Consider the following 26,940-nt stretch of genomic DNA (forward strand, 5'->3'; position numbering starts at 1 on the left):
TATTGCATTGTACTCCCTGTCACTTTTGCCGGCTAATTCACATGTTAATAGAGCACATGCAATGTAAGTACATTTTTTGCCCAAGGGTGGAGGGATTTAGGCCCCGTTTCTGAAATGAAAATAAATACTTATTTTTTTAAGAAGATAATTTTAAATTCAAAAATTATGTGCTTACGCAAATAATTTTTCTATCAATGTGGATCTTATTTGATAGATCTCATTGAGATTTTTAATATGGTGCAAAAAAAATTGAAAAATTATTTTTTATTTATATTATTTTTGAGTTTAAAAATGTGAAATAAGTTCTTATTTTTTAAGGTGTTTTGGAATGGGGCCTAAGGCACAAGTGGTCACTTGACCCTACCAATTTTGATTTGTTGCAGCAAAAATTTACTGCTATTTTAACCCTGCAAAAATCTGCAAATTATATCAATTTACTTTAGATGTGTAGAAATTTTACACATGCTCTTCCTTACAAGAGTTGAATAAATTACGAATGAGGCTATGATACATTGTTTTCAAAATATAATAAGTGATTGAGTCCAGTTGTAAAGCAAATGTAGATTTTCTCTGTCTATATCTATCTTATAAATATACCTATTCATTTAGTTATTATTTGTATTAATAAATAAAAACATGTCTTCTATATATGAATCTAATTTTTAACCCACTAACCCAAAATTCTTGACTCCTCACCTGTTTTTGCCTCTTCACTATAAACCATAATTTTTATTTTTAAAATTTCTCTCCTCAAAATGAATATAATCCAGAGAAAGTTTATGCAAAATTAACAAAAATTCAAGAAAAAACAACAAAATAAGACCTAGACAATATTTCTTTTTGCCAAACATATATCTTATTTGCACATGCTATAGGTACACGAGGGAGATAATGCCACAATTACAAAAAAAAAAGGCATAGAAGGAACACGTAATTGAAAGAGATCTCGTCTCCTTCCTCTAGGACTCTGTCTTATTTTCAAAATATAATAGTAATTTTTTGGGTCCAATTGTAAAGTAAACTTAGATGTGTCGCCAGTCAATGCACATCTACCTTATAAATAAGCCTCTTATATGTTTGTTATTCTTTAGATAAATAAAAATATCTTGCATAGGAATCCAATTATTAACCTACTAACCAAAATTCCCGACTGTGTTTTTGCGCCGTTACTGTAAATCTTAATTTTTATTTTTAAGATTTCTCTTAATGCAGGTTTAACCGAAAGGAATTTTGTACAAACTTACTAACAAATAATTCAAGGAAAACAACAAAATAAGACCTGGAATTATTATTATTTATTTGGGCCAAACCTAGTACCTCTTGTTTGCACGTGCTAACATTACACGAGCGAGATAGTGATAACGTCCTCAAGCCCCCAACTAGAGAAAAAGTATAACTCAAACACGTAGTCGAAAGAGATCTTGTCCACTTCCTCCTCTTGGACTCTCTCTCTCTCTCTCTCTCTCTCCTCTCTCTGTAACAACCCTTTTTCACGGCGAGAGAGGGTGAGATAGGTAAGAAAAGAGAGGATCCAATCCAAATATTTTGTTTTATTTTTCTTTTAATTTCTCATCAACATAATCAATCCAAAATGAGTGATTCAAATAGAAACAAAAACCCTTTCTTTTCTTTTCTCTTGAAATCACTCCGCTGTAACCTGTAACTGATTCCTAACTCTCCCCGATCACTCCTGATCGACTCCCAACTACATTCATTCTCTCTCTCTCTATAAAAATATCTCCACGGTGAAGCCATGTCCAACAATGCAGACGGAGGAGGAGGAGGAGAAGACGAAGAATCCATAACCCAGCCCCTCCTCCCTCTCTCCCTCCGCCGATCAGCCTCCAACGCCACCTCTCAGCTCGCTATCGTCGGCTCCAACCTCTGCCCCATCGAAAGCCTCGACTACGAGTCAGATTCACCTCTCACTCTCTCTCTCTCTCTCTCTCTCTCTCTCTCTCTCTCTAATCATATACATGTACTGCCGAATTACGGTTATGAATCCGGCTGGGAAACTGTCTATGTTTTAAAATATAGATTGCGCTTTGGGAATCCGGCTTATCTGCCGTCTATGTTTCGGACTGCAGAGGACAGTCCGTGCTATTGCGGTTATGAATCCGGTTTATCCTCTGCGGAGACTGCAGAGGATAGTCCATGCGATTGGGGTTATGAATCCGGCTTATCTGCCGTTTTATTTTTAGATTGTGGAGTACAATTTACAGTCTGTGCAATTGAGGACAGTCCATGCGTGATGCGTCCATGCAACTGCGGTTATAAATCCGGCTTATCATCTGCGGTCTACTATTTTTTAGACGGCAAAGGATAGTCCATGCAATTGCGGTTATGAATCCGGCTTATCTGCCGTTTTATTGTTTTATTTTTAGATTGTAGAGTACAATTTACAGTCCGTGCAATTACGGTTATGAATCCGGTTTATCTGCGTGTCTGGTTTTTAGACTGCAGAGAGCAGTCCGTGCAATTGCTTCGTCCAGAATTATTTCTATAGTTCAGATTCTACGTATTTTTTTTTTCTTAAAAACTTTCACACAATGTGAATAATTGGTTGTCAAGATGCGACTCAAACAGCAGAGAAGCTGGGTTTTGAATGTGTATATATATTGTAAAGTTTTTTTTTTTTCTTTCTTTTTGTTGGCTACTGTAATTGAGTGGCTGATTTATTTGGAAATGGAAGGATTATAGAGAACGATTTCTTCAAGCAAGACTGGAGGGGCAGGAGCAAGATCCAGATATGCCAGTACATAGTTATGAAATGGACGCTTTGTTTCCTTATCGGGCTCCTCGTGAGTTTGGTTGGGGTCGCCAACAACCTCGCCGTTGAGAACATTGCTGGCATGAAGTTCGTTGTCACGTCCAATATGATGTTGGCCACAAAGTAAGTACTATTGTGAATTTTTGTTGGTTGTACTTTTAAATAGTTAGGGGTGATAAACGAGCTGAATGAACCGAGCTTGGCTTGTATATGGGACGAGCCAAATTCAAGCGAGCTTTAATCAAGCTGAAGACGAGTTGAGTAGTAATTAAACAACTTTGAAAAAAGTTCAAGCTTGATTGTTTATGTAACAAATCAATCTTCAATGAGTTTTTAATGAGCAAACACGAGCTCAAACTCAAGTGGCTTGATTCCTCAAAAGGGTATTGTATATGCATATTGGACCTGTTTATTTGAAGGGACTAATCGGATTCACTATATAACACCTGTAGTATTGCATATCCCACATTTTTTGGATTCTATATCTGATACTTGTTTTATCTGAGCCTTAAATTCTTTAGCCAAACACCAAATATGTGGTCACCTTGTTGTATATATAATCTAATCTGATTATCCAGTTAAACAGACGGACCATTTTGTGCGCCTTTTACGGGGGCAGAGGCTCCAGGCCCGTGTAACTGGGCATTTACAGTTATCTTTTTAACCAGGGCTATTTTTTTAACATTCCCTACAATCCCCTAGTTTCACTCAAATGTGTATCACATTGGGAGTCCCAAAAGGTTACTGAAAATTTTGAAGATCATTTAATGTCTTCCAGTTGTTTAATTATGGCATCAATGTAATCTTTTACTTAGTTTTCTGATTAGATTTGATGTTAAGGCTAGGCTGGACCCTGGAGATGGACTTAGAAGAAGTTGTGTGGAAGTTAAGCGTTTTAATGGATTGTTTTCCTCTCCCCTGTGACTGTGGATGTTGGCACATTGTCGAGCCGCTTATACCTTGTGTTCTCTTGTATTGTGTGATTGATTATTTTCTTCTCTTTTTATTGTCTAATATTCTAGACATTCAATACTAATTGAATTTGTGAAAACTTTTTGCTGTGCAGGTTTTGGGCGGCATTTATTGTTTTTACTGCTTCTAATTTTGCGCTCACCTTATTCTCAAGTTTGATCACGGTGTTCATATCACCAGAGGCTGCTGGTTCGGGTATACCAGAAGTGAAGGCGTACTTAAATGGCGTGGACGCGCCAGGGATATTTTCTCTACGGACTCTGGTCGTTAAGGTAATGTTGAGATTTTTTTTTTTATCAGCAAAGAAAGTAACATGTTATTGCTAACAATATAACATTACAAGAGAGAGGAGAGAAGGAAAAACCTAACTAGTTGGTGAGAAGAGAAACCAACAAAACTAAAAAACAAACACCAAAATCCTCAAAATTCAAAACATCTTGTTCAGTGCAATTAGGATAACTGATACAATATGAGAACTTGTAGTGGGGAGAGAGATTTGAAGTGCAAATTTTTCTCATATTTGGAAGGGCTTTGTTTGCACCGCAGAGGAAGACTTTTGGTCTCAGTCTTGTAACTCTTGTTCTACTCAGGAGGCTTATGTCATAAGGAATACCTAACTTGACGGAAGGGGAAGAGCAGGAATGGGGAACTTAAAGTAAGGGAACTGCATCGTCTTATTGGCTAAATCTGCAGATAGGATAGGATTTCAAAGGTGAGCACAGCTTGAAATTTTGGCTTGCTCGTAGGGAAACCACAAAATCATAAATTTGCTGTAGGTCTGTAACAGTAGAATATTGAGGGGAAACTTTCAGGGGATCTCAGTGTGGTACTTTGGCTTTGGGAATGGGAAGCTTAAGGAGAGTATGCAATCCATAATTATGATTTGAAGTTTGCTAGTAATGAATAGGTCCATACATCTTAACAATTCTCCGGTACAATTTGGTACTTGCACTGAGTGTAGCAAATACGGTGCTCAGATTAGGTCAGAACATAAGTACACCACCTTAAATAGCAACAATCTCGAAGCTACCTGGCTGACATGCATTCGAGCACTTGTCTGGTGCCCTGTTTCAGAGGATTGCGATCCATTCCAGAAGATCTTGCTTCAGCTCACCTGAGGCTGTGCCTGATCAGCTAACCCTGCACGTGACACGTGCTCTAGCCTGTATGGGCCAGAAACAAGAATCCATTTTTCTAGTTTGTGACTCTGAATCCTCCTCCTACTTTGATGCTCTGGCCCTTTGGAAGCTCCGTATTGAGATCCTTGAGATGGATTCATTGTACCATGTGTAACAAACGAAGAGGTACGTCATCCCGGAGCAACAATAATGATTGCATTGAAGACATGCAATTATCAACCTACAGAGGTAGAGTTAGATCAGCTCCCTATCACTTTGAGACTCGAGAGGGACCTCTCTTTCTGCAGGACACGCTAACTGACCTAAGTCATGAAATAGCAGAGGTATATCTTGAGAGTACCTTACCTACTGAGGAGCAGCAGCTAATAGGATTCATTTCTTCCTTTTGTGCCAGTGATTTTGGGGATTTGGGGGTTGATGCCTCGAAAAGACAAATTATGAGTCATGGTTTTAGCCCGTCCGACCCTCTCCCGTCACTGAAAGTTCATTTATTGATTTCAACCACCCTGGAGTTGCCTTTCGGGTCATCCAGTTTTTCATTCTCCATGACTGAAGTGGTTGGTCCACCAGTGTAGGAGCAAACAATTTGGTTGCTTACGCATCTTTGTTTCATGTCCACACAAGCACACGTCTTTACCCAATGGAAGCACAAGGCGATTCCTGTTTGATAGTTTGATGTCTCGTGTTGATTCTTGTTGATTTACAGATTGTTGGTAGCATTTGTGCAGTATCATCATCACTTCATACCGGCAAGGCAGGGCCCATGGTGCACACTGGTGCATGTGTGGCAGCATTAATGGGTCAGGGTGGGTCAAAGAAATATGGGTTGACATGGAGATGGCTACGATATTTCAAGAATGACCGTGACCGCCGAGATCTTGTGACATGTGGATCAGCTGCTGGAATAGCTGCTGCTTTTCGTGCCCCAGTTGGTGGTGTGTTGTTTGCTCTTGAGGAAATGGCATCATGGTAGTGCCATCAACTGCTTTTTCATTTTCTTTTTGGTAGAACCATTTTACCAATCCGTCTATTTAAAGATTTGGTCATGTTGGGGAACTTAGAGTTCATCATTTAGGGTACTGGTTTTTTATTTCCTGTGTCATAGTATCTCCTTCTGTTCATCCGTATTTTGCTAAATTAAGCTAGGAACTTTCTACATGGAAGATGTGTGTTTTGAGATCATTGTATTTTGTTCGGAAAATTAATGCTGGTGCTAGATGTGACAGCTTGAATTGCATTTGGATGCTAAGTAGTAGCCTAAAGGTTTTGTGAATAGTAATTGACATGTATCAAAATCTCTCAAAGTAGAATGACCAGTGGCGGCTGCACACCAGAAAACCCTTGACAAAAATTATTTTTATTTAAGTAACTTTCTTTCAGGCCTTGCATTAATATCTGTGCACTGGTGTCATGTTCAAAAAAATTAGACTTCGTAAGTTGTAACCATTGTTGAGGGAACCTTCCTCCAAGTCATAGCTAAACTTGCTAAAGGTATTACCCAATGCCTGCTAAATTGGTCCAACAGACCTCTTCTTAATCACGGAACTGGGATTCAAATCATAAGAACTGATTGGCACTGAGCTTGAGCATTTTTTCAAAGCACATTTGAAAACTAAAGCCCTTCTAAGCTGTGTTTCTTTGGTTGGACAGTAGCAAAAGGGAAAGCAATCATTGTTAACTTATGAAGTGAAAAAAAAAAATGACTGTGGGAGTAACGAGGTGTCGAATCAGTGTACCCCTTCTTACTTTTGTCAGTTGGCTAGCAGGTTACGTCCTTCATTGTGTTTGTGTTTGGTGTTTCTGGGATGTTTAAACTCTTTTAGTGTAACAGATTCATGAACCAGGTTCTTCTCATGTGATTCCCTCATTGCATGCTCATGTGAGAAGAAAATGTGGCCCACCACAATCCTATTTTGATGATCTGAGTACATTATGAAAGTCTCAATGTGTGAATCATTTGTTCAAAATCTGGTTAATCGGACATCGATATACATCTCAAGAAATTATCTCAAGGGATATGGGTGGTCAGAATGAGGATGGTCTATTTCATTTATAACGGTTCATTGATTTGATTAGTCACTTACACTATCCAATTGACCTGATTTCGTACATAAAGTATTTGTACTTTGGGATATACAAAATGAAGTGCTCAAATCATCAAAATGGGATGTGATGAGTACCATTTTTCCTCACATAAGGATCACACGAGTTTCCCCAAGTGAGCTTAATGGCATCACAAGATGGATTTGCACAAGGATCCTGGTTCCAGATATACGTAGATGTGAAAAAGAAGAAAATTGTTTGGGAGCTGGCTTGTTTAAGGTTGATAGTGGTGGAGCAAAACACAAAGGACTTTTGATGGGATAAAGACCTTAGCCTGTTCTTTACTGTTGGTCAACTTGTTGAGGCTGTTCCAATTCTTTGATGGAAATTCATAAATATGGTATTTTTTTGTTCTCTTTTGTCTGCACTACTTGCGACTCGTTCAGTGGCATGTGCATACACATATGCATAGTTCTTTGTAGATATAAAAGTGCCAAAGTAGCTTGTTCGTCACCTGATAAAACATATTGGTGCTTTGTCCTTTAGGTGGAGAAGTGCCCTTTTATGGAGAGCTTTTTTCACAACAGCAGTTGTTGCCATTGTGCTTCGGGCTTTCATTGACTTCTGCTATTCTGGAAAATGTGGGCTATTCGGAACTGGTGGTTTGATAATGTATGATGTCACTTCAGTAAATCTTCCGTATCACATTGGGGATGTGCCTCCTGTTCTTCTTCTTGGAGTGATAGGGGGCATATTGGGAAGTTTTTACAATTTTCTTTTAGACAAGGTTCTGCGGATTTACAATCTAGTTTATAAGTAAGTTTCTCTTTAGCTTTATTGTCTTAATTGATCTGTACTCAAGGAACAAACTTTTATATCGTTTCCACCAAAATAGCCGAAGTGAAACGTTAGCTCAATTGCAAAATTCTTAGGTTTCAGTGACACATGCTGAAATGCACCATCACTGTTGTAGAAACATACTGGAACGGAGTTAATTTCCCTCCTATTATGAATATCCAACAATGATGTTCATACATTAGCAAATATTTTGCCTGTAAACTGAGATCCGCCTGCGTTTTCCGAAATGTTTCAAAATGTTTCTGTAATCTCTTCTTTCCCTAGATTACTGAAGCAATATATTGAAACAAATTTTGATCATTGTCTGTGCTGCTAACATCGTTCCTTAGAAAAGATATTTGCGAGCTTAATCTTCTTTATTAATTTCCTTTTTCTCAGGAAAGGCACAATTTACAAGATACTCATTGCGTGTTCAATCTCCATTTTCACATCATGTCTTCTATTTGGATTGCCGTGGCTCACATCTTGCCAGGCTTGCCCAACTGATGCACCAGAACCTTGCCCGACAATTGGTCGTTCTGGCAACTACAAGAAGTTCCAGTGCCCGGCTGGTCATTACAATGATCTAGCCAGCCTCATTTTCAACACAAACGACGATGCAATCAGAAACCTATTCAGCAAGAACACCGACTCTGAGTTCCACATGTCATCTATTCTGATATTCTTCGTCACATGTTTTTTCCTCAGTATATTTAGCTACGGGATTGCGGTTCCTTCTGGTCTCTTTGTACCTGTTATCCTGACCGGTGCATCTTATGGTCGTTTTATCGGAATGCTATTTGGTTCGCGTTCGAATCTCAACCACGGCCTTTTTGCTGTGTTGGGTTCTGCTTCACTTCTTGGTGGGTCCATGAGGATGACAGTTTCTTTGTGTGTTATTATTCTAGAGTTGACCAATAACCTGTTACTCCTGCCCCTAATCATGGTGGTTCTTCTTATTTCAAAAACAGTAGCTGATGCATTCAACGGCAATATTTACGATCTTATAATGAGATTGAAGGGTTTTCCTTACCTAGAAACTCATGTGGAGCCATACATGAGACAATTAACAGTCAATGATGTGGTCACAGGACCACTTCAGCTATTTCATGGCATTGAGAAGGTTAGTAACATAGTACATGTTCTCAGAACAACAAGGCATAATGGGTTTCCCGTTGTAGATGAGCCTCCACTTTCTGAAACCCCAATTTTGTTCGGTTTAATCCTCCGGGCCCATCTAATCACTTTGCTGAAGAAGAAAGCTTTCGTGCCAAATCCAATGACAACTGGCGTTGAATCGTTTGATCAGTTCACGGCAGGGGATTTTGAAAAGAAGGGTTGTTTGGGAAATAGTGATAAAATAGAAGATGTTGATTTGAGCGAAGAAGAGATGGAGATGTTTGTTGATTTGCATCCTTTTACAAATGCGTCTCCGTATACTGTGGTGGACACAATGTCACTGGCAAAGGCCCTTATACTTTTCCGAGACGTTGGGTTAAGGCACCTGCTGGTTATACCTAAAATTTCAAATGTAAGTACTTTTCTCTCCTCTATTTGCTTAGTTGCTGTAGATCTTCAATTAGTTGGGAAGATAATCTGATGCACCTAAAGTATATGCAAGGACAATGCTTTCCGTAAGAAGTGCAATAGCGTTGGACAACATGATGATTTTCCACCTTTAATTCTGCTACCAAAACCATGAGCTATTTCAACTGTACCTGCAGTTTCTTGATGAAATATGTCTCTTGGCCTAAAACAAGCACAAGATCCTTATATGCTTCTTGATCTTTACGAAACCTTTTTCACGAATCTTTCCAAGTTTTGTGCTTCATTTGATTTCACAACCTTTTTGCTGGTACTTTCGTTGTGTTGGATGAATAGTGCTAGCAGCTACGGACCCCTAATTTGTTCCCACAAAAACGCTCTTAAATGAAGTGCAAGGGTCTAAAGTCTGATTCATTTTTAATATAGGTTTACTTCAAAACTAATCCATACACTTCGCTTTATAGGATGATCTTATAGGAATGAATTATGGGTACATCGCAAATTATATCCTAGCTGCTGAATAAATCCAGTCCAATTTTTCAGATTTTATTTGATTTTCATCAAGCAATACTTTGATGCTCAATTAATTATATTCATTTCCCTAATGATGAGATAGATACACTAAGGTAACTATTTTTTTCCCTAGGTGCTGAATAAACCCCGTCCAATTTTTCAGATTTTATTTGATTTTCATCAAGCATACTTTCATGTTCAATTAATTAGACTCATTTTTCTAATGATGAGATGCACTAATGCAAGTATTTTGTTTCCTATGACTTTTATCTCCTACTTGCAATCTCAGGTTTAGCAGTTTTACATTAGCTTAAGTTCTACTCCTGAATTCAACAAGTAAATACAACTTTATTGATTACAAACACAACACACACTCTCACTCTCAAAGTATAACTCTCACACACAAGACCTAGAACACAACACAATCTAGTAAAACTCTCTTTGACACTATCTTGAGGACTTGGACACTTCTCAATCTTGGGCCCGTCACTAACTCTATTTCGGGCATTTTCGGAAACATCTAGAATTTTACTAGAATGTTTCGGAAACTTCTAGATTTCTCTAGAGTCCTCCAGACTATTGTGGAATACTATGGACTCTGCTAGAACCTTATAGGTTCTACTTGAATGTTCCAGAAGATGATGGAATCTTATGGGCCTCACTATAAACTTCTAGAACCTTTGTTCTAGAGTTGTATCTAGAATCATCCATGGCCCTCCATAAATAGGGGAGGGGTCTTCTTAGGTGTGAATGCAATGCAAGAAAGCAAGAGAGTGAAAAAGTCCAAGTTTGAGTGAGATGTCCAAATCTTGTGACTTAGTGTCAAAGATAATGTTCCTTGAGTGAGTTGTGTACTTGTGTGCGAGAGAGTCATCCTTTGTGATAGTAAGTGTGTTTGTTGTGTACACAAGTTTAGTGTACAAGTGTTTGTAATTAATAATATTGAATTTACTTCTTGTGTTCAGCATTTCAAAAACAACTTTGTTTCTCTTTTCAGTGTTTCTTAACCACAAGTCATATTCACTAAATAGTCTCGCTTGCTTGCAGAGATCACCGGTGGTGGGTATATTGACAAGACACGACTTCATGCCAGAACACATCTTGGGTATGCATCCTTCATTGGTGAAGAGCAAGTGGAAAAAATTAAGAATTCGGTTTCCTCAACTAAGCTTCAGAATTACCTCCCAAATAAGTTTGTGAATACCTCTTATTTTAACGAATCAAAACAAGATTAGTACGTATTTTTCTTCAATTTCTTCATAAATCCAGAGCAATAAATGATTTTTTGGGCCAAGTACATAATTTCTTTGTGGCTGCATTTGGCAAGTCTGATACAATGACATTAACATCTCATGTGGCATTGATAACGAATTTTGCCGTGGTTTAGTCTATTTAATTAGCAACAATTCAGTACGTAAATGGAAAGTGTTTTAGTGGAATGTCTAGCAGGTTTTATCTGCATTACTGATTAAATATGCTTTTGATCAATTTGGTTCCCGAGTTTTAACTTGTCAATCTGTATCCAAAAAACAGAGTATAGTAGAGAAAAAGAAAAATGGACTGAGAAAATGGGAACTGTGAAAAATGTGATCCACGGTTTCTTTTCTCTTTCTCTTTTTTCTCGTTTGGGCAACATTTTGTATCGGCATGGTTTAAAATCCTTTTTTTTGCAGGAGTTTCATACTATTAAATTATGATTTCATTTGTTTTTATCACCATCTCGGTTATTACTGTCAATGTGAGGATTTTGTTATTATATCTTTCAAATTGATGGGAGGAATTTCGAGCACATGTCAAAACCCAACTTAAATTAGGTTTTTTCAAATTTATATGTATCGAGACCTCAGAGAAGATGCAGTTCTCAGTATTTTGGGAATTGCAACCACGGATGGCAAATGCATACTTTTGTTGGGCTTGTGCTGGGCTTGCCATGCATAATTGCTAGGCCTGGATCTGGTTCGGCTCGGCTCTTTTCTTCCTAGCCGGCCCTCTTTTATCACCCACCCTGTTTCAAAAATCTTCTTAAAAAATAAGCAGCTTATTTCACATTTTTAAACTCAAAAATAAAATAAATAAAAATTAATTTTTCAATTTTTTTTGCATCATAGTGGCAAAATCATTTCCCTTTCAATAAGTCCATAAATTTTGAGCTTGAAATTGTTTTTTTAAAAAATAAGGACTTATTTTTGGTTTCGGAACGGAGCCTAATTGTTTAGGCCCCGTGCGTGTCAAACACATCATGTACAAGTCCTTTTTTCCTTACACCCAGGCGCCTTTTGAATTTAGCAGAGGAAAATTATCCTATACAGATGGAATATTACTTTGTAATGTCTAAACTCATGTATTATTGGTTAGTATCGTAGGACCTATTACTTTTTGTTAGTGATTTGATAAACAAAATGATATTTGGCATTTGATGAGTGGTAGACATTGTTTGAAAATCACCAAATAATATTTTTAATCATAGCTTTTTCTCTCTCCCTCTAGAATTATCACATGTTTGTATGTACATATACTTATCCATATAGATACATACATAAATATATACTCCCTCTGTTTATTTTTTTAAGTGTCCTGCTTTGTAACTCCAATTTATTAAAAAGACATCATCATTATACATTTCGCATCAACTTTTTCCTCCACTTCCTCTACTTACCATCATCATTATATTTTTACTCACTAACTTTTTAAAATGGAATATACTTTTAGGGACAAAATAAACAATGCACCAACTTTTACCCACTAACTTTACAAAATGAATACTTATTAAGGGACAACCTAAAATAGAATACTGGACTCTAAATAAGGGACGGAGGAAGTATAACTCATCTATAGTTAAAACTTTAAGCAATTATAACTTTTGTTCTGCATATTCAATTTTGAATTTTTTTTTTTGAAACCTACTTGATAGATCTTTCAAACATGATTCATATTGAATGTAAAATTGTGTACACATAAAAAATTTATTTATACCCCACAATTAAGAATTCATACCTTCTAGACAATTCTTATCCTTCAAAAGGAAAGAATAATTCTCATCCTTCAAAAGGAAAGAATTCATACTCCTCAAATGCAGAATTCACACCTCCTCCTCTATAACTCCCCAAATTAGACAATCCATACCCCAAAATGTAGAATTCACACCGCTTATAATAGACAATTCACATCACCTGATATACACAATTCACATCCTCTATATCAGATAATTCACACCACATATAATAGACAATTCACATCCCTTAAACTCATGTTGTACACAATTTCACACTTTAATACAACAATTCACTTCCATTGTTATACACAATTCACATCCCATATAATAGACAATTAAAATTCCTTAAGCTTTTTTTTTTTATGTACACAATTCACACCCAAAATAGAAAATTCACACCCTCTATTATAGGGAATTCACACCATTGCTATACAATTCACACCCCCTACAACACACAATTCACACTCCATATAACAAATAATTCACACATCCTTAAATTGTGTACATGTAAAAAAAAGTTATTTATACCCCTTAATAAAGAATTCACACTCCTAAAAAATTCACTCTCGAAAAATGAAAGAATTCATACCCTCAAATGCAGAATTCATACTCCCTATACACAATTCACTTCCCAAAATACACAATACATAGCCTATAACAAACAATTCATATGCCTTATTATATAAATTCACACACACATACAACAATTCACATGTCTTGTAACAGACAATTTACACCACAATACACATTCAAAAAATAGACAACAATTCACTCCTTAAGCTTCTGTTGTACACAATAACCCCTTATAACACACAATTCATATCCTTTTTGATGAACGATTCACACCCCTATATCACACTCCCTATAACATACAATTCACTCCCCTTGTTATATGCAATTCACACCCACATATCATACAATTCATACCCACAAAGAATAGATAATTCACACCCACTTAAAACTCTTGTTGTACATAATTTAGAGCCCATGTTGTACACAATTCATATCCCTATATAACAATTCACACCCTATGTTATACACAATTCACAATCATATATAAAAATTCACACTCCCTATAATAGACAATTCACACACACAAAAAAAGACAACTATTTCTACACATAATTTCATCTTCAATATGGATCTTATTTGATAGATCTTGTCAAGTAGATTCTAAAAAAATAAATTTTACAAAAAATGGATATATATAATAAAAGATATTGCATTTTAAAGTTTGTATTGTAAAAAGTTAAAAAAAAAGTCCACATCAGCACAAGTCAAAGCACATATATATGTTCTTCATGCGTCAGGGCCTATGGGGAAGAGAAATATAAAAAAGAGTCTGGATGAGACAAAACTCTAAAAGCGGGGCCGGCTTAGAATTTCCCGTTCTTTTTTGGGGCTAACATTGTATATATTAGTTGGGGTTACAGGGTGATTGGCCAGGGTGACGTACTGACGTTTATGGTCTATCCATAGACTCAAGCCCCAACCTAATACCAAAAGGTCAAGAGTACTACCAAACATGCTAATAACAACATAGACAATTTGGGACAAATCTATGGCCGGGCCTTAGACCTACTTGTGGGGGTTGGTGATCGGAAAGGGGTCCCTTGTTGAGTCCTCAGGTTACCCTCACGCCCAATCTAACTCTGTCCTCCTTAGCCTGCACAAGCAGCGCACCGTTAGTGCCAAACTGGTTGGAGGCCAACCGAAAAGTCATTCGACGGTTTAGTAAGTATATACTCAAGAGAAAGAAAATACAAAGTACAAGAATAGGGTTTGAAAGCGAAGTAGAACAACCCTTTTTAGAGTTTATCATTGTACCTTATACAGACTAGAATCGATGTCTCGCACGCACGGTAACCGCCCTCGGCCTACTTCACAAGTGACGTTTGAGATAAGGTTGTAACTGTTCACGTGTGTGAACTGTCATCACATCGGCTCGTGTCAGCTCGTGCTATAAACGTTCGGTGACGTTAGTTAGGACATATTGAGCAAGATGGTTAGGTGCACATGGATAAGCTGGCACTAGTCGATTGTCAAAAGCATGGTCAGGGCTGGTCCTGGGCGTAGGCCCACCAAGCGACCGCCTTGGGCCTCCCGTTTTGGGCCCAATCATAGGGTCCCCAAATAGCAAAAATATAATAAATATTATGTATGTCAATTATTTTTTAAGTAATTTGATGTAGGTCAACGGTAAGGTGTGTGTGATGTAGTCGAATATTCATTTGCAACTGATGTTGCTGGGGTTCGAGACCGTGACCTGAGGAACTAACAAGGTTTATTAGCCAATTGCCATTTGGTCTACAACCTTTTTGTGCTGCTTATTTCAAAATACAAATATATAATAAAAAAAAAAGAGGTCTCATTTTAAAACCCCCTGCTATGGCCTAAAAAATCTCAGGGCTGGACTTTGAGCATGATGCCCGAACTATTGAGGCATGGACACACTTGCTATACAATGATCGAGACACGCTTGGTCCGAGTGTCATGATGCCCAAGGCCCGAGCACCAAACTACGAGACTTCGAAGATTGTCAGGTTGAACCGGGTAAGCCATGGGTCACGCTCAACCCCTCACCCGAGCGTACCATCTGTTCCGAACCGCATTATTCGGGCCACTACGTTACCCCCATCATGTGGAATCTGGAACCACTTTGGGCTTAAAAGATGTCGACCTAGGCCCAAACTGAGACCAGTTTCAATCTTCCACCAATGGACGGTCAAAATTGGGAAAATGACGGCTCAGGACGTGTTTTAATAATTAATACCCGCCAAAGACATGCTAGAACATTTGTTAATGCTGAAAATATCCTTGGAGGGTTTTAATTATCAAACATATCCTTGGCCGTCATTTTCCCGTCAAAATTCAAGTTGAGTTTCTCGTAGAGCTAAATGCAAAAACTATACAAGTTCGACTCAAAATGAAAAACGTTCAGAGAAAACAAGAAGCCCTTCTCATTTAGATTATCCAAACTCAGCCTCATGAGTAATCATGCATAAACCACAAACGCTTGTTGCTTTATCAATGATTCATGAGCAAAGGAGGTAATTTAGAATATAGCAAAAAACGAAATGAAAACCGAAGAAAATGAAAGTTTCTTTCCGGAAAAGCACCATCGACATCTATTCTTGTCATAAACTAGCACAACACAACCTTCATTGAAGTAAAATGCACTTCTATTTCTGGTACCTCACTCTGTAATAATGCATTGGAAAATTTCAGGCATCCAACCATCTCTATAATCATGTAATAAGAGTGGAATGAACAGGTAAAGAAAGAAGACAAAAAGTAAAGATTTGCCTTTAAATGGGTTTTGCTTTACACACAAACAGAAATAAATCTGGACACACACTTTTTCCTTGCACTTCTTAGTTCTTACCCTCTCCTTCCACTTCGAAGATAGTCCATTCTGACTGCCCACAATTGCTCACCGACTGCTTTCATGTCTGGGCGATCGGATCGCGTGGGTGCGGCACAATGGAATGCCAACTCAAACATTTTCATAAGTATGTCTTCGTCCACCACTTCCTGCATCAAGGGGTCCACTATCTCCCTCACATTTCCTTCGTCGTACTTCTTGAAGGCCTGCATAGAAGACCAAGAGAGAGTTGACATCAAGTCTAGTTGGGGCACGGGGCATATTGACAAGCTATGATGCGTATACTTGGGTAAAGGTGTGTGACACGCGCCGAGCAACAAAAAAAAAGTGTGTGACACACGATTCATATTCGGCAATAGACACAGCTTATCTTATAGGATAACTGGTGTTCACTAGTTGCCTAAAGTGCATTTCATTCCTAATATTTGAGTTATATGTAATCAATTTACATAACATGCTTGCTAAGTTAATGTCCAACTATACATGTCAGGAGCAGAACTAATACCCTTATCGAGTCTCGAGTAGGGCTGCAAATGAACCGAGCCATTCACGAGTTGTTCAAGGCTCGACTCTATAAAGACTCGTTCAAGTTTGATTCGCCTAGTAAACGTTTCAAACCTAAGCCTCAATTTTAGGCTTGTTTAATAAATGAGCCAAGCTTGAGCCTGACAGTATTTGGCTCGATTAGGCTTGAGATCCTAGAGTTTATGTACAAAATGTAAATTTCCTGTGTAAACTTGAATATGTATAAACGGTCTTGCTATTGTCAGCCTACTGGGCTGACGATAAACACACTAAAAGACAAAAAAAACACGTATTTCTGTGCACTTTTTACATCATTTAATACACATTCACACACCTATTATCGTCAGCCCAATGGGCTGATTTTAGAATTTTCCATGTATAAAATCATATTACTTGTATATGGAAAAACTTTTATATGTACATACTAAAAATTGAATTAACTTGAATATGGATATACTTTTACATGTATTATAAACTCAAATATGCATATTCTCTTATAATTTTGTATATGTATGAACTTCTTTATGCATAATAAAAAATTTATTTGCAGCTTAAGACCTATATCCGACCATAAATATATGAGTTCTTTAGCTCGATAAGGCTCGTGAACAAGATCAACTCAAGCCTAGGTCAATTCGAGCTTGAGTTCGCTAAAAACTTAAAAAATAAATCTGAACACTCTTTGAGGCTCAGCTTGGCTCGTTTGCAGCCTTAGTCTCGAGTGTTTGATACTAGCTTTATACTACATTCAAAATAGTCCAAAAGAATCTTGGGTTGCCAGACATGCACTAGCCATGGGTTCATGGAGATCCTAACAGCAAAACCAAACCAAACCAAATCAAACACAGCCTTAAGTCCCCACACAATGGAGTCGATTCCATTGTGCTCTATCAAGGGCATTGTGCTCCATGATTATAAGCCAGACATGCACTAGCCATGGGTTTATGGAGATTCTAACAGCAAAACCAAACCAAACCAAATCAAACACAGCCTTAAGTCCCCACACATTGGAGTCGATTCCATTGTGCTCTATCAAGGGCATTGTGCTCCATGATTATAAGCCTTAACAGACGTCACATTGAACCCACTAGCATAATTAGGCTATGACGTCGAACTACCACCTCTAAAGTCAATCTTGGTCTACCTCTCACCTTAATGCTACCATCTACCGTAAGGTCCTTAGACATATCATCCTCCTAACTAGGAATCCATCGATCTATGCTAGACATATTCAGACCACCTTAATCTATTCTCTCTCATCTTATATTCTATCTGTATTATCCCTACCATCCCGTGAACGTTTTCGTTTCTAATTCTATCCCGCAAAGTCTTACCACATCCATCTTCCTTAATAAACTAACACTCTGAGCCATATCACAAGATGGGTATAGTTTAAGACTTTAAGTTCCATACCAACAAATCTAATTGAGTTTCTCACACGTCCATTAGTTATTAGCCTTACTTTAGTTATGAAAAAACAGATGGACAGAACGGGCTGGCTTTACTAACCAAGCAAGCCCACTTCTAGCTGATAGGCGTTGTTAGCTTGCTTGCAAGCCTCGACTAAAATAAGAATTGACGTCATAGCCTGAAGGATCCTTAAGAACTTGTACAGTGAAGTCAAGGCTCTTGGCAACGAGAGTCTTTACTTTCTCTATTATTATTCCCTCCGTCCCATTTTGTTTGTCCATTTTGGAAATTCTAAAAACTTAAGGGGAAATCATCATTACGAATTTCGAACTTCACATTTCACAATGTACCCATACCTTTTTGTGTTTCCAAGAAGATTTTTAACACTTTAGTACAAAAGAGAAGGTCAAAAGAGGAAAATAAAAAAAAAATTAATACTTTGACTTTTGGAATGGACAAACATTTTGGGACAACAAAAGGGGAATATTAGACAAAAAAAAATTGGACGGAGGGAGTAGTAAAATCCGCGCAACAAGAAGCATTTTTCCCCTCTGATAGGCTCGCTTTGCTTTTCAATCCACTTCTACCAAAGCTAGCAAATAGATAGACTTCTTTCCCGTTGCTAATTGAGAGAATGAAACAAAAGGAAAATGATTGTTTTCCCAGCAAACAGTCCCTTTTGGGTATGCAGGTACTAAAGATTCTGGGGGCTTGCCAATCAGCTACTTTACCCAGAGGAGGCAGGATCGCATCAACCTAGCCTAAATCTTCTCAATGAAGCAGCAAGGCATACGAAGAGAGAAATTACCCTTCACTAAGTCCTAAAGAATTTGCAACACTATTTACGAATAGTCAAGCTTGAGTTGGCCCTGCCCAGCCAACACAATATACAGAGCAAATCAAGGTTAGACTCGTTCACATAATTGTAAACCTAAACCAAACAAAGCCTTCTTTCTCAATCAATAGGCATCAACAAATTCAAATCGGATTCATGTTTATCAAGCATACGACGGTTTTCTGTTCACGTATTGGTTGTCAGGCTACCTATCGCACTGCCCTCCTTATTTCTTCTCGACTGGGATAGACAGTGTGCAAGATAAGACCCTAATCACAAATTGGATGAGAAAATTGTGGTGTTTGAAGAGAGCAGAGAGGGTAAATCTTAGGGGTTTAAACTTAAAGGGCAAAGTCCACTTTCACCCCTTGTGGTTATCACCGTGTGCGGAAACTCCCCTCATGGTTCAAAACTGAGCACACATAACCTACCTGTGGTTTTGAAACTGTGCAGATAGACCCCCTGCTGTCATGTTTTCCATCCATATTAACGGAGGTGTATCTCACACACCTCTAGAATATAATTTGAGTCGTTCATAATGTATTAAATAAAGAATAGAGTATTTCTGTAAAAAATCATCTCGAACAGACATCAATAACCCAATGATCTAATTTTTAGTATTCAATTTTGAAATTTTAATTTCATAACAAAATCAATTCGACCATAAGCTTTTCATTTTTTGATTGACTTAAATTTTGGCATAGATGTTGTACTCGTTAAAATTTACAATATCAACGGTTTGGATTCAATTTTTGGTATAGGGGATGTGTGGTTAGATTTAAAAAAGAAGAAGAATCAAAGGACATGATGAGGGTATATCAGTCTTTTAATGTTGTGTCCGTTAATATGGATGGAAAACATGACGGCAGGGGGTCTATCCGCACATTTTCAAAACCACAGGTAGGTTATGTGCTCAGTTTTGAACCATGAGGGGGGCATCCGCACATGGCGATAACCACAGGGGGTCAAAGTGGACTTTGCCCAAACTTAAAACTCTAGTAACAAAAGTTAACTTTCTCTGTGAAGTCTTTACTTCCTACCAATACTTGTTTGGAACCTAATCCATACAACTCCCTGATGTTGGCTGATGATACCTTTCCATTACTTGGCAATCCTTTTGCACGTGTTTTCTGACACTGAAATTATCCCATTTTAAAGGGTAACTGTTTTTATGTGGTATTCCTTCTGCAACATAGTTGGTTGTACATCCACTTTTTGGGACATCCAAAAGTATACATGTCCTTTTTGAAAAGTCGACGCAAAAAGTTTGTGCAAGTTTCCAAACTATTTCAAAGTAGTAGCTAAAAATAAACTTGAAAGTGACAACGGTTCATGCTGAAATAATATGCATAAACTTAAGGTCTGAGGCATTAGGAGACCGGCAATATTGGACACAGAGTACCATGAAGCAAAGATCTTGTGGGGAAACGAGAAGATGAACTTACCCATCGAAGAGTTACCCTCTCGTCAGCAGGTTTCTTCAACTCCACAGGGCGACGACCTGTCAATATTTCAAGTAGCACGACCCCAAACGAGTATACGTCGCTCTTAGGGGTCAGTTGGTAGGTCCTCATGTACTCTGGGTCAAGGTAACCAACTGTGCCTTTCACTTTGGTGGAGATATGTGTTTTATCAGAGTCCACTGAGCCGAGTCTAGCAAATCCGAAATCGGCGACTTTGGCCCTCATGCTCTCCGTCAAAAGAATATTGGATGACTTCACATCTCTGTGTATGATTTGCTTCTCTGAGGCAAGATCAGCAAAAGCCTTACGGTTAAAGTGGTTCAGAAACACAAGATAATGGCATTTAAAAAGATAAGCTATGATGCATGAACAGTTGAACATATCAACATGGGATTCTTATATGATACAATCTTAATCTATAGCTCACTAAATAACTGCAGCAGCACGTCTATAATAATCTTTTTAGTTATCCAAGGGAAAAGAGGTTTTTGCCCGATAACACCATACCATACGTTAGCTTTTGGGTCAAATTTTCAATCACTCAAACAATAGAAAGCCCAATAAGATATGGTGAGAAAAGGTTAGGAACATGAATTAGAACACAAGATAATCAATTAAAGAGCAGGGTGTACTTGGACAAGATTGTAGGCAGAGGGACTTTAGAAACTGGGTTCAGATACATCCAACTTTGAAGACAATCAGGCACCAAGATATAGAGCAGCTTTTGGCGCATGAAGTACCAGAGGGATGCCAAGACAATGCTTACCAAGTTGGCAAAATAAAGAGGGTCTTTAAGAATCTCAAAATCTCAAGCTTTAACTAACATGAAATTATGATTTCCGGTGACAACCTAATATTCTTAAGTACTCCCTCCGTCCCGATTTGTTTGTCCATTTTTTAAAAACCAACTTTTTAAGGGAACATAACGATTGATCTTGAAGAGTTTTGATTTTCCAAGAATACCCCTCAATTTCCTAGCATTAAATGGGAGTGGACATTCTCAAATGCATTATTTTTTGAAAGAGAAAGGGCATTAAGGAAATTTTAACAAGTCAAACTCATATTGAACAAATATTTTGGGACACTTAAAAGTCAAAAAGTGGACAAACAAATTGGGACGGAGGGAGTAGTTCAGAATCTTCAGATATTCCATTATCCTAATAAATTTTTTGAATAAATTCATTTCACTGCGTTGGGAACCCGTGGACCTATTAACCTTGAGGTTTTGAATCCGAATATGAGGGCATCCATTCTGGACATATGAGGTCAAAATTTCACCTCTCCCAGACCCTCACCTATTAATGGGGCTAAACTAGGTGTGACTTTTGTTAATGGATACTTGTTTTTGCCCATTGATGCAAGGTTAAATCAAGCCAATAGGAAAGATTCATCAATTCTCATATGGTTGGCAAAAGGACAAGCAAATGAGAACAACATGACACAAACTATTCCAGCTAGTTCGAAGACTCCCACTAAATTTAATTTTCTAATTGTTTGTTGTCCACTCAAATTCACCATTAGAGCTGGATGTTTGAATGTTTGACAATTAAATCCCACACCATATCTGACAAAGTGATTTTGGAAACTAAATAAGTAACTGACTAAATAAGAAGTGGCCTCACCTGAGTAGAGATGGAGATAAGTCAGGGCGTGAGCAACATCAATGGAGATTTCAAGTCGCTGATTAAAATCCAAAATCTTACTCCGCATCCCTGCCATCAGCAACCACCACACCATGAGTGATAAATTTAATCTCCAGATTAGCTATTTTTAGCTAATCCCTTAGTCTGTTAATCTGTTAATCTTACCATCGAGATGCTCTCTAAGGGTACCATTTGGCACATACTCCGTTATAACAAGACGCTCATTGCCTTTATCTAGATAACCAAGCAGCTTCACTAGATTTCTATGATCAATCTTTGACAAAAGTTGAACTTCACTGCTAAACTCCGTCCTTAGAGCTTCAAAGTGTTCCTGTGCAATTTTTTTAGAGAACATCATTAACTATTTTGAAGCATAAACACGAAATAGTTAAGAGTGCGTGCGTGCGCGTTTGTGTGTTATCATAAAGTAACCATTCTGTGATGTGAAGAAATCAGTAGCGACACAGAAATGAAGACTAAATTTTAAACCAGTTCCAACAACCAAAACTAGCAAAGCGACAAATGAGAAATGCGGCGAGAACTCCATCAATACCAATCATATAGTGGGAAGTGGAAATCCATGCCTTACTAATCAAACCCCAGAAAAACCTCTAGTTATTATTTGAATTCTTTTTTGGTAAGTTACTATTTGAGCTATTGCTCTGAATATTATTTGAGTTATACCTTTGTCCTGATCAAGGAGAACAGGAGGTTGTTAAGGTCGCTCAGGAATATCAATCTACAGATAATTTACCGAAGTAGCAATCCCCTAAGTATGCCATTCTTCACGGACTCCGCTCTATGATGGAGAGACTAGCAAATGTGCACCAAGTTCAACAACTCACGATGGAGGCTTTCTTGGCCTGGCAGAGGATACTTGAAATTTGCAGATCATACATCTTACTAGTGCTCTGAGCCCCTGAGGTTATCCTTCAACCTGTAAATGGGCATATCCTTGGCTGAGAACCCTGGCCAGGCTTTACTTTCATTCCAGTTCTAGTTCTCACACTGACTATGGTTCCGCTAATGCACCAGCTCCAACTCTTATCTCATACTCCTACTTCTACTCACTCGATGAGGAATCCTTTCCTTAGCTTATGCTCCCCTCCTACGAATATTAAGTTAGACTCCCTCAGAATATCAATTCATTATGGATCAAGTCAAGAAGCACATATGAGCGTCTCTCCAACAAGAATGCTCAGTGCCCTCTCCCAATCAAGGAGAACAAGAGGTTGTTGAGGTGACTTAGGGAATATGAATCTACGGATAATTTACCAAAGGAGCAATTCCCTGCATATGCCACTCTAGACCGATGCGGTGTATAGCTAAGAGACCAGCAAAGGAATGCACACCAAGCTCAAAAACTCATGATCGAGGCTTTCTTGACCGACAGAGAAGTATTTGGAGTCTGCATATCTCTGAGGTTATCCCTCCTCCTGTAACTGGGCTTCCTTCAACGAGAAATCTGTACTGTTCCTATCTGACGATATTCCCAAATATTTTAAGCAAAATAAATACTCTATCAGGAAGATCAATTAATTTTCTTGATTTTTCTGTACCTATATATGGTTCCAAGCAAAATGAAACCATAATGTGAGAGATCTACTCAATTGGAAAACAGTAGTATATTTCTAGTCATGACAAGAAGCTGTAGCTTACCTTCTTTGCTCGTTTTATGGCGACTATCTGACCATCTTGTAACTGGGCCTTATAGACAGTTCCATAGCCGCCTTCACCGAGCATCATCGATGGTGAAAAATTTTGGGTAGCTCTAACAACCTGATTAATATTTAGATGAACAGATCCAATTCTATCGATTTTTGGAGACATGGAGAATCTAGCAGGGCTAGGTGGGACCCGTAGTGGACTCCCTGGGACCCGCAGTGGACTCCCTGGGACCCGCAGTGGACTCCCTGGGATCTTTTCAGGAGCGGGATTCATTACCAAAGAAGAAACAGAATCCACTGTAATAACAAGAAGATTTACACGTCAACTCACTGCGCCAAAAGTTATCAGTAATAAAGTATCATATCATGGAAAGAAAATGTCATATACAAAAACTTATACCCCATAAGGAAGTTAACCAATATTTTGACTCCTTGGGAATATGCCAATGATTTGAAGGGGGAAAAAAGAGAGAAGAGAATTGCATCATTTAACACAAAGGATCCAACTCCTTAGAGATGCTCTCATATCTATATCTAAATATTTAACAAATCCTAAATCACGCACAGTGGCAAATTCAGAATCTAAACATGAATATTATCCAACACTAGAGGACATTTTGACTCACGAGATTGTAGATCCTTCGTGAGGACAGTATGGTCTGCTTGTTTCCTTCTTGCACGAAAGCATGGACATAAAAAAATGCAGCACAAAACGAACATTCCTGATGCTGCAACAGCCATCTTCGGCACTAACAAAGATTTTTGAGCATCTCTTTCTTCAGTCGGTTGACTATTCTCAAGAAAATTATGCCGTGCAGATTCTTCTCTAACAAGCTTGTGCAAAAACTTCCTTCCTGGGTTTAAAGGCAACTCATCTGTGCAGTAATATGAAAAGTACTGTTTTAAGAAGTCTGCAAGAGTCCAAGATGGTCTTCGTATTCTATAGCATAAAAAGAGCGTAAACTACTTTTAACATGCTCCATCCGTCCCATATCGCTGATCCTCCATTCCAGTTTGGGAAAATGTATTTACATTTTGGAAGTCAAAACATAGAGTTTGTAAGTCCTTTAAGGCTATCCTTTATTAAGTAGCTATAGACATATTTAAAAGAGAGTGGGAACAAGGTTTAATGCTGAAAATAATTTCCATAAATTAAAATGCCAAAGCATTAATGACATGTCCCATTAAACTGTTAGAACTCCCAGGAGGTACCAACAAATGGGAGGTGGGAGTAGTATACCTTTTAGATCAATATCAACGTAAATATAAAAGCACACTTTAAAATAGGTCATACCTAATGAAAGACCCAATCCGCATAAATGATTTAGGTCATCGTCCGTAATGAAACAATGGTTTGCATGATAGTATTTGAGGGCGTTGCAGAACAAATATTTGTCTGCTAATCTCCCGTTGATGTAAAAGAAATCGTGACTAGAGCCACTCAAGTAGCTGATGTGATCACTGCCGCAGTACTTTGACTGTATTGACAACCCTGAGGCAAAGATTCTTTGCGATAGCACAACGAGAAAGAAGCTCACAACAACTGATGCCTTTCTAAATGAGATATTACACTTCAATCCCATCTTTCAGAACTAAGAGACAATGGGACAATAGCTAAATGAGATGTCACCATTCATAACAAAAGAAGATCTGACAGGGCATCAGAAGTACATCCACATCCACCAGCAGCTTACATATCAGAAACTGTAGTATTTGTACATTAACCAAACTAACAAAGGAGAAGAACCCAGTCACCGTCTAGGTAGAAAATCAGGAACCCACCAACAATAAGGGTTCCGCGGCGCTATAAAACAGGCGACTCCACGTCTTCCCTGCTGAGTACAGTCAGAGTCTTCAAAATCCACCTCCCCAAATTAAAGAGCAATCCCGATTGATATAGCTGAAACCAAAAGGTTGTCTAATGTAACACTCCAAAGATTGGAAGTTCTACAAACAAGCAACTTCAATGAACAAAATCGCTTCGAAGTTTCCTGCACACAATCCACAGGAGTATCAAGTACATGAATATGACCAATACCCCATAATTTCCAAGTATGAAAACCCCACAAAACTAGAGTCAATTCGGAAATACCCAATTCATTAAACCCAGGTATGAGACCAACCCAGATGAGACGAGGGGAAAAATCCAAAACAGAACTAATGATCAACAAGTTAGGGCTTCTATAGTTCTATTTAGGATTCCTTACTGCCAATACTGCAAATTCCTACATCCAACTGACTTTGGATGCTGTGATATGGAAGAACTTGGGCTTACTAAATCTAAGTGAACAGGTAGCCCACAACAGAGCTCAATGGAAAAATAAGATTCATGTAACCAACCCCAATTGATTGGGACACAAGCCTCGGTTTGGTTGGTGGTTATATACTTGTATTAGACCCACTTCACCTTACCCATTAACGAGAACCCCAGATGAGAAAACGACTAAATCTCCAATCTAAGAGCTCAACATAGGTACATGTTGAAGTTCGAATATTGAATCTTATCAACAGAGCGAAATCAGGGTTTTCTATTGGGGATTCTTTATTGTCGCCTAGACTGCAAAATACTATCTTCAAATTAACAACAGAATTTCTCAAACCCACTTCACCAGAGACTCAAACAAGACAAACCCAGATGAGAAAAAACCTTAAACCTCAAAACCCAAGTCTGAATATAGGTAGATGATCGAAGTTCAAGAGCTAATAATTTTGGTTACCAAGAAATAGACTTGAGAGAATTTACATTTAATGAAGTAGAAGAGAGAGGGAGAAACAAACCTGGATAAAGGCGGCTGAGGTTTGGAGATGAGAGCCATTAAGGCTGTATCTAGCTTAGATTGTTCGGTCAAACAAGAATCAAATGATAAAGATTGGAAAGTCCGGCCTAGGTATGAAACCAGTATGTATTCATTTTCTTACACGTTCCGAAAGGTTGGAAATTTATTCATTTAAGGCCAAAAAAAAAAAAAAGGGTTGGAAATTATTGACTGTCGGAGGATGAGTCACCCCCTGTGTGAAACCAAGCTGGCAAATGTTTGGTTTCGTATGGTGTGGACTGTTTCACACATGGGTTGAATTTAGCAGTGGCTTCTGCCTTCTTGTGAGAGAAATGATAGTGGTTCAACGTTGGAGATTGACCGGGAAAGATCTAGTCACGGTTCAGCTTATCTTGGGGGAGAGTTTAATCAGTCACTGTCACAT

The 26,940-nt window shown here is 38.1% G+C and overlaps 2 protein-coding genes across 9 annotated transcripts; one reads left to right on the forward strand and one right to left on the reverse strand.

Annotated features, from left to right (window-relative positions):
- Positions 1 to 1,423: 1,423 nt before the first annotated feature.
- On the forward strand, positions 1,424 to 11,116 carry LOC131299963 (putative chloride channel-like protein CLC-g). 6 transcript variants are annotated; one of them, XM_058325563.1, is made up of 7 exons: positions 1,424 to 1,911; positions 2,693 to 2,893; positions 3,837 to 4,014; positions 5,588 to 5,850; positions 7,471 to 7,740; positions 8,161 to 9,292; positions 10,867 to 11,116. In XM_058325563.1, exons 1-7 carry the CDS (start codon positions 1,754 to 1,756, stop codon positions 11,017 to 11,019), a joined length of 2,355 nt encoding a protein of 784 aa, XP_058181546.1. In that variant the 5' UTR covers positions 1,424 to 1,753; the 3' UTR covers positions 11,020 to 11,116. The 6 variants fall into 6 exon arrangements, with proteins under 6 accessions (XP_058181546.1, XP_058181555.1, XP_058181562.1 ...); XM_058325572.1 differs by having other exon boundaries at positions 1,772 to 1,911; positions 2,701 to 2,893; XM_058325579.1 differs by lacking the exon at positions 1,424 to 1,911 and adding an exon at positions 4,270 to 5,204 and having other exon boundaries at positions 2,756 to 2,893; positions 3,923 to 4,014.
- Positions 11,117 to 15,975: 4,859 nt separating this feature from the next.
- LOC131299997 (calmodulin-binding receptor-like cytoplasmic kinase 3) lies at positions 15,976 to 26,807 on the reverse strand. 3 transcript variants are annotated; one of them, XM_058325610.1, is made up of 8 exons: positions 26,518 to 26,807; positions 25,034 to 25,730; positions 24,366 to 24,614; positions 23,732 to 24,036; positions 22,238 to 22,403; positions 22,052 to 22,141; positions 20,412 to 20,710; positions 15,976 to 16,402 (listed from the first exon to the last, which is right to left on the reverse strand). In XM_058325610.1, exons 2-8 carry the CDS (start codon positions 25,320 to 25,322, stop codon positions 16,193 to 16,195), a joined length of 1,608 nt encoding a protein of 535 aa, XP_058181593.1. In that variant the 5' UTR covers positions 25,323 to 25,730; positions 26,518 to 26,807; the 3' UTR covers positions 15,976 to 16,192. The 3 variants fall into 3 exon arrangements, with proteins under 3 accessions (XP_058181593.1, XP_058181612.1, XP_058181603.1); XM_058325629.1 differs by lacking the exon at positions 24,366 to 24,614 and having other exon boundaries at positions 26,518 to 26,716; XM_058325620.1 differs by lacking the exon at positions 26,518 to 26,807 and having other exon boundaries at positions 24,366 to 24,679; positions 25,034 to 25,199.
- Between the last annotated feature and the right edge of the window lie 133 nt (positions 26,808 to 26,940).

This window comes from Rhododendron vialii, chromosome 1a, assembly GCF_030253575.1.
Source record: "Rhododendron vialii isolate Sample 1 chromosome 1a, ASM3025357v1".
NCBI classification, from domain to species: domain Eukaryota; kingdom Viridiplantae; phylum Streptophyta; class Magnoliopsida; order Ericales; family Ericaceae; genus Rhododendron; species Rhododendron vialii.

Bases quoted from the DNA above. Each gene is read 5' to 3' on its own strand.
- LOC131299963 (XM_058325563.1), top strand. From the start codon at position 1,754: ATGTCCAACAATGCAGACGGAGGAGGAGGAGGAGAAGACGAAGAATCC. The intron at 4,015-5,587 runs GTAATGTTGAGA...GTTGATTTACAG, and splicing joins TACGGACTCTGGTCGTTAAG to ATTGTTGGTAGCATTTGTGC. The intron at 9,293-10,866 runs GTAAGTACTTTT...GCTTGCTTGCAG, and splicing joins TTATACCTAAAATTTCAAAT to AGATCACCGGTGGTGGGTAT.
- LOC131299997 (XM_058325610.1), bottom strand. From the start codon at position 25,322: ATGGGATTGAAGTGTAATATCTCATTTAGAAAGGCATCAGTTGTTGTG. The intron at 22,404-23,731 runs GTAAGCTACAGC...AAAATTGCACAG, and splicing joins CCATAAAACGAGCAAAGAAG to GAACACTTTGAAGCTCTAAG. The intron at 16,403-20,411 runs GTAAGTTCATCT...TCTTCTATGCAG, and splicing joins AGAGGGTAACTCTTCGATGG to GCCTTCAAGAAGTACGACGA.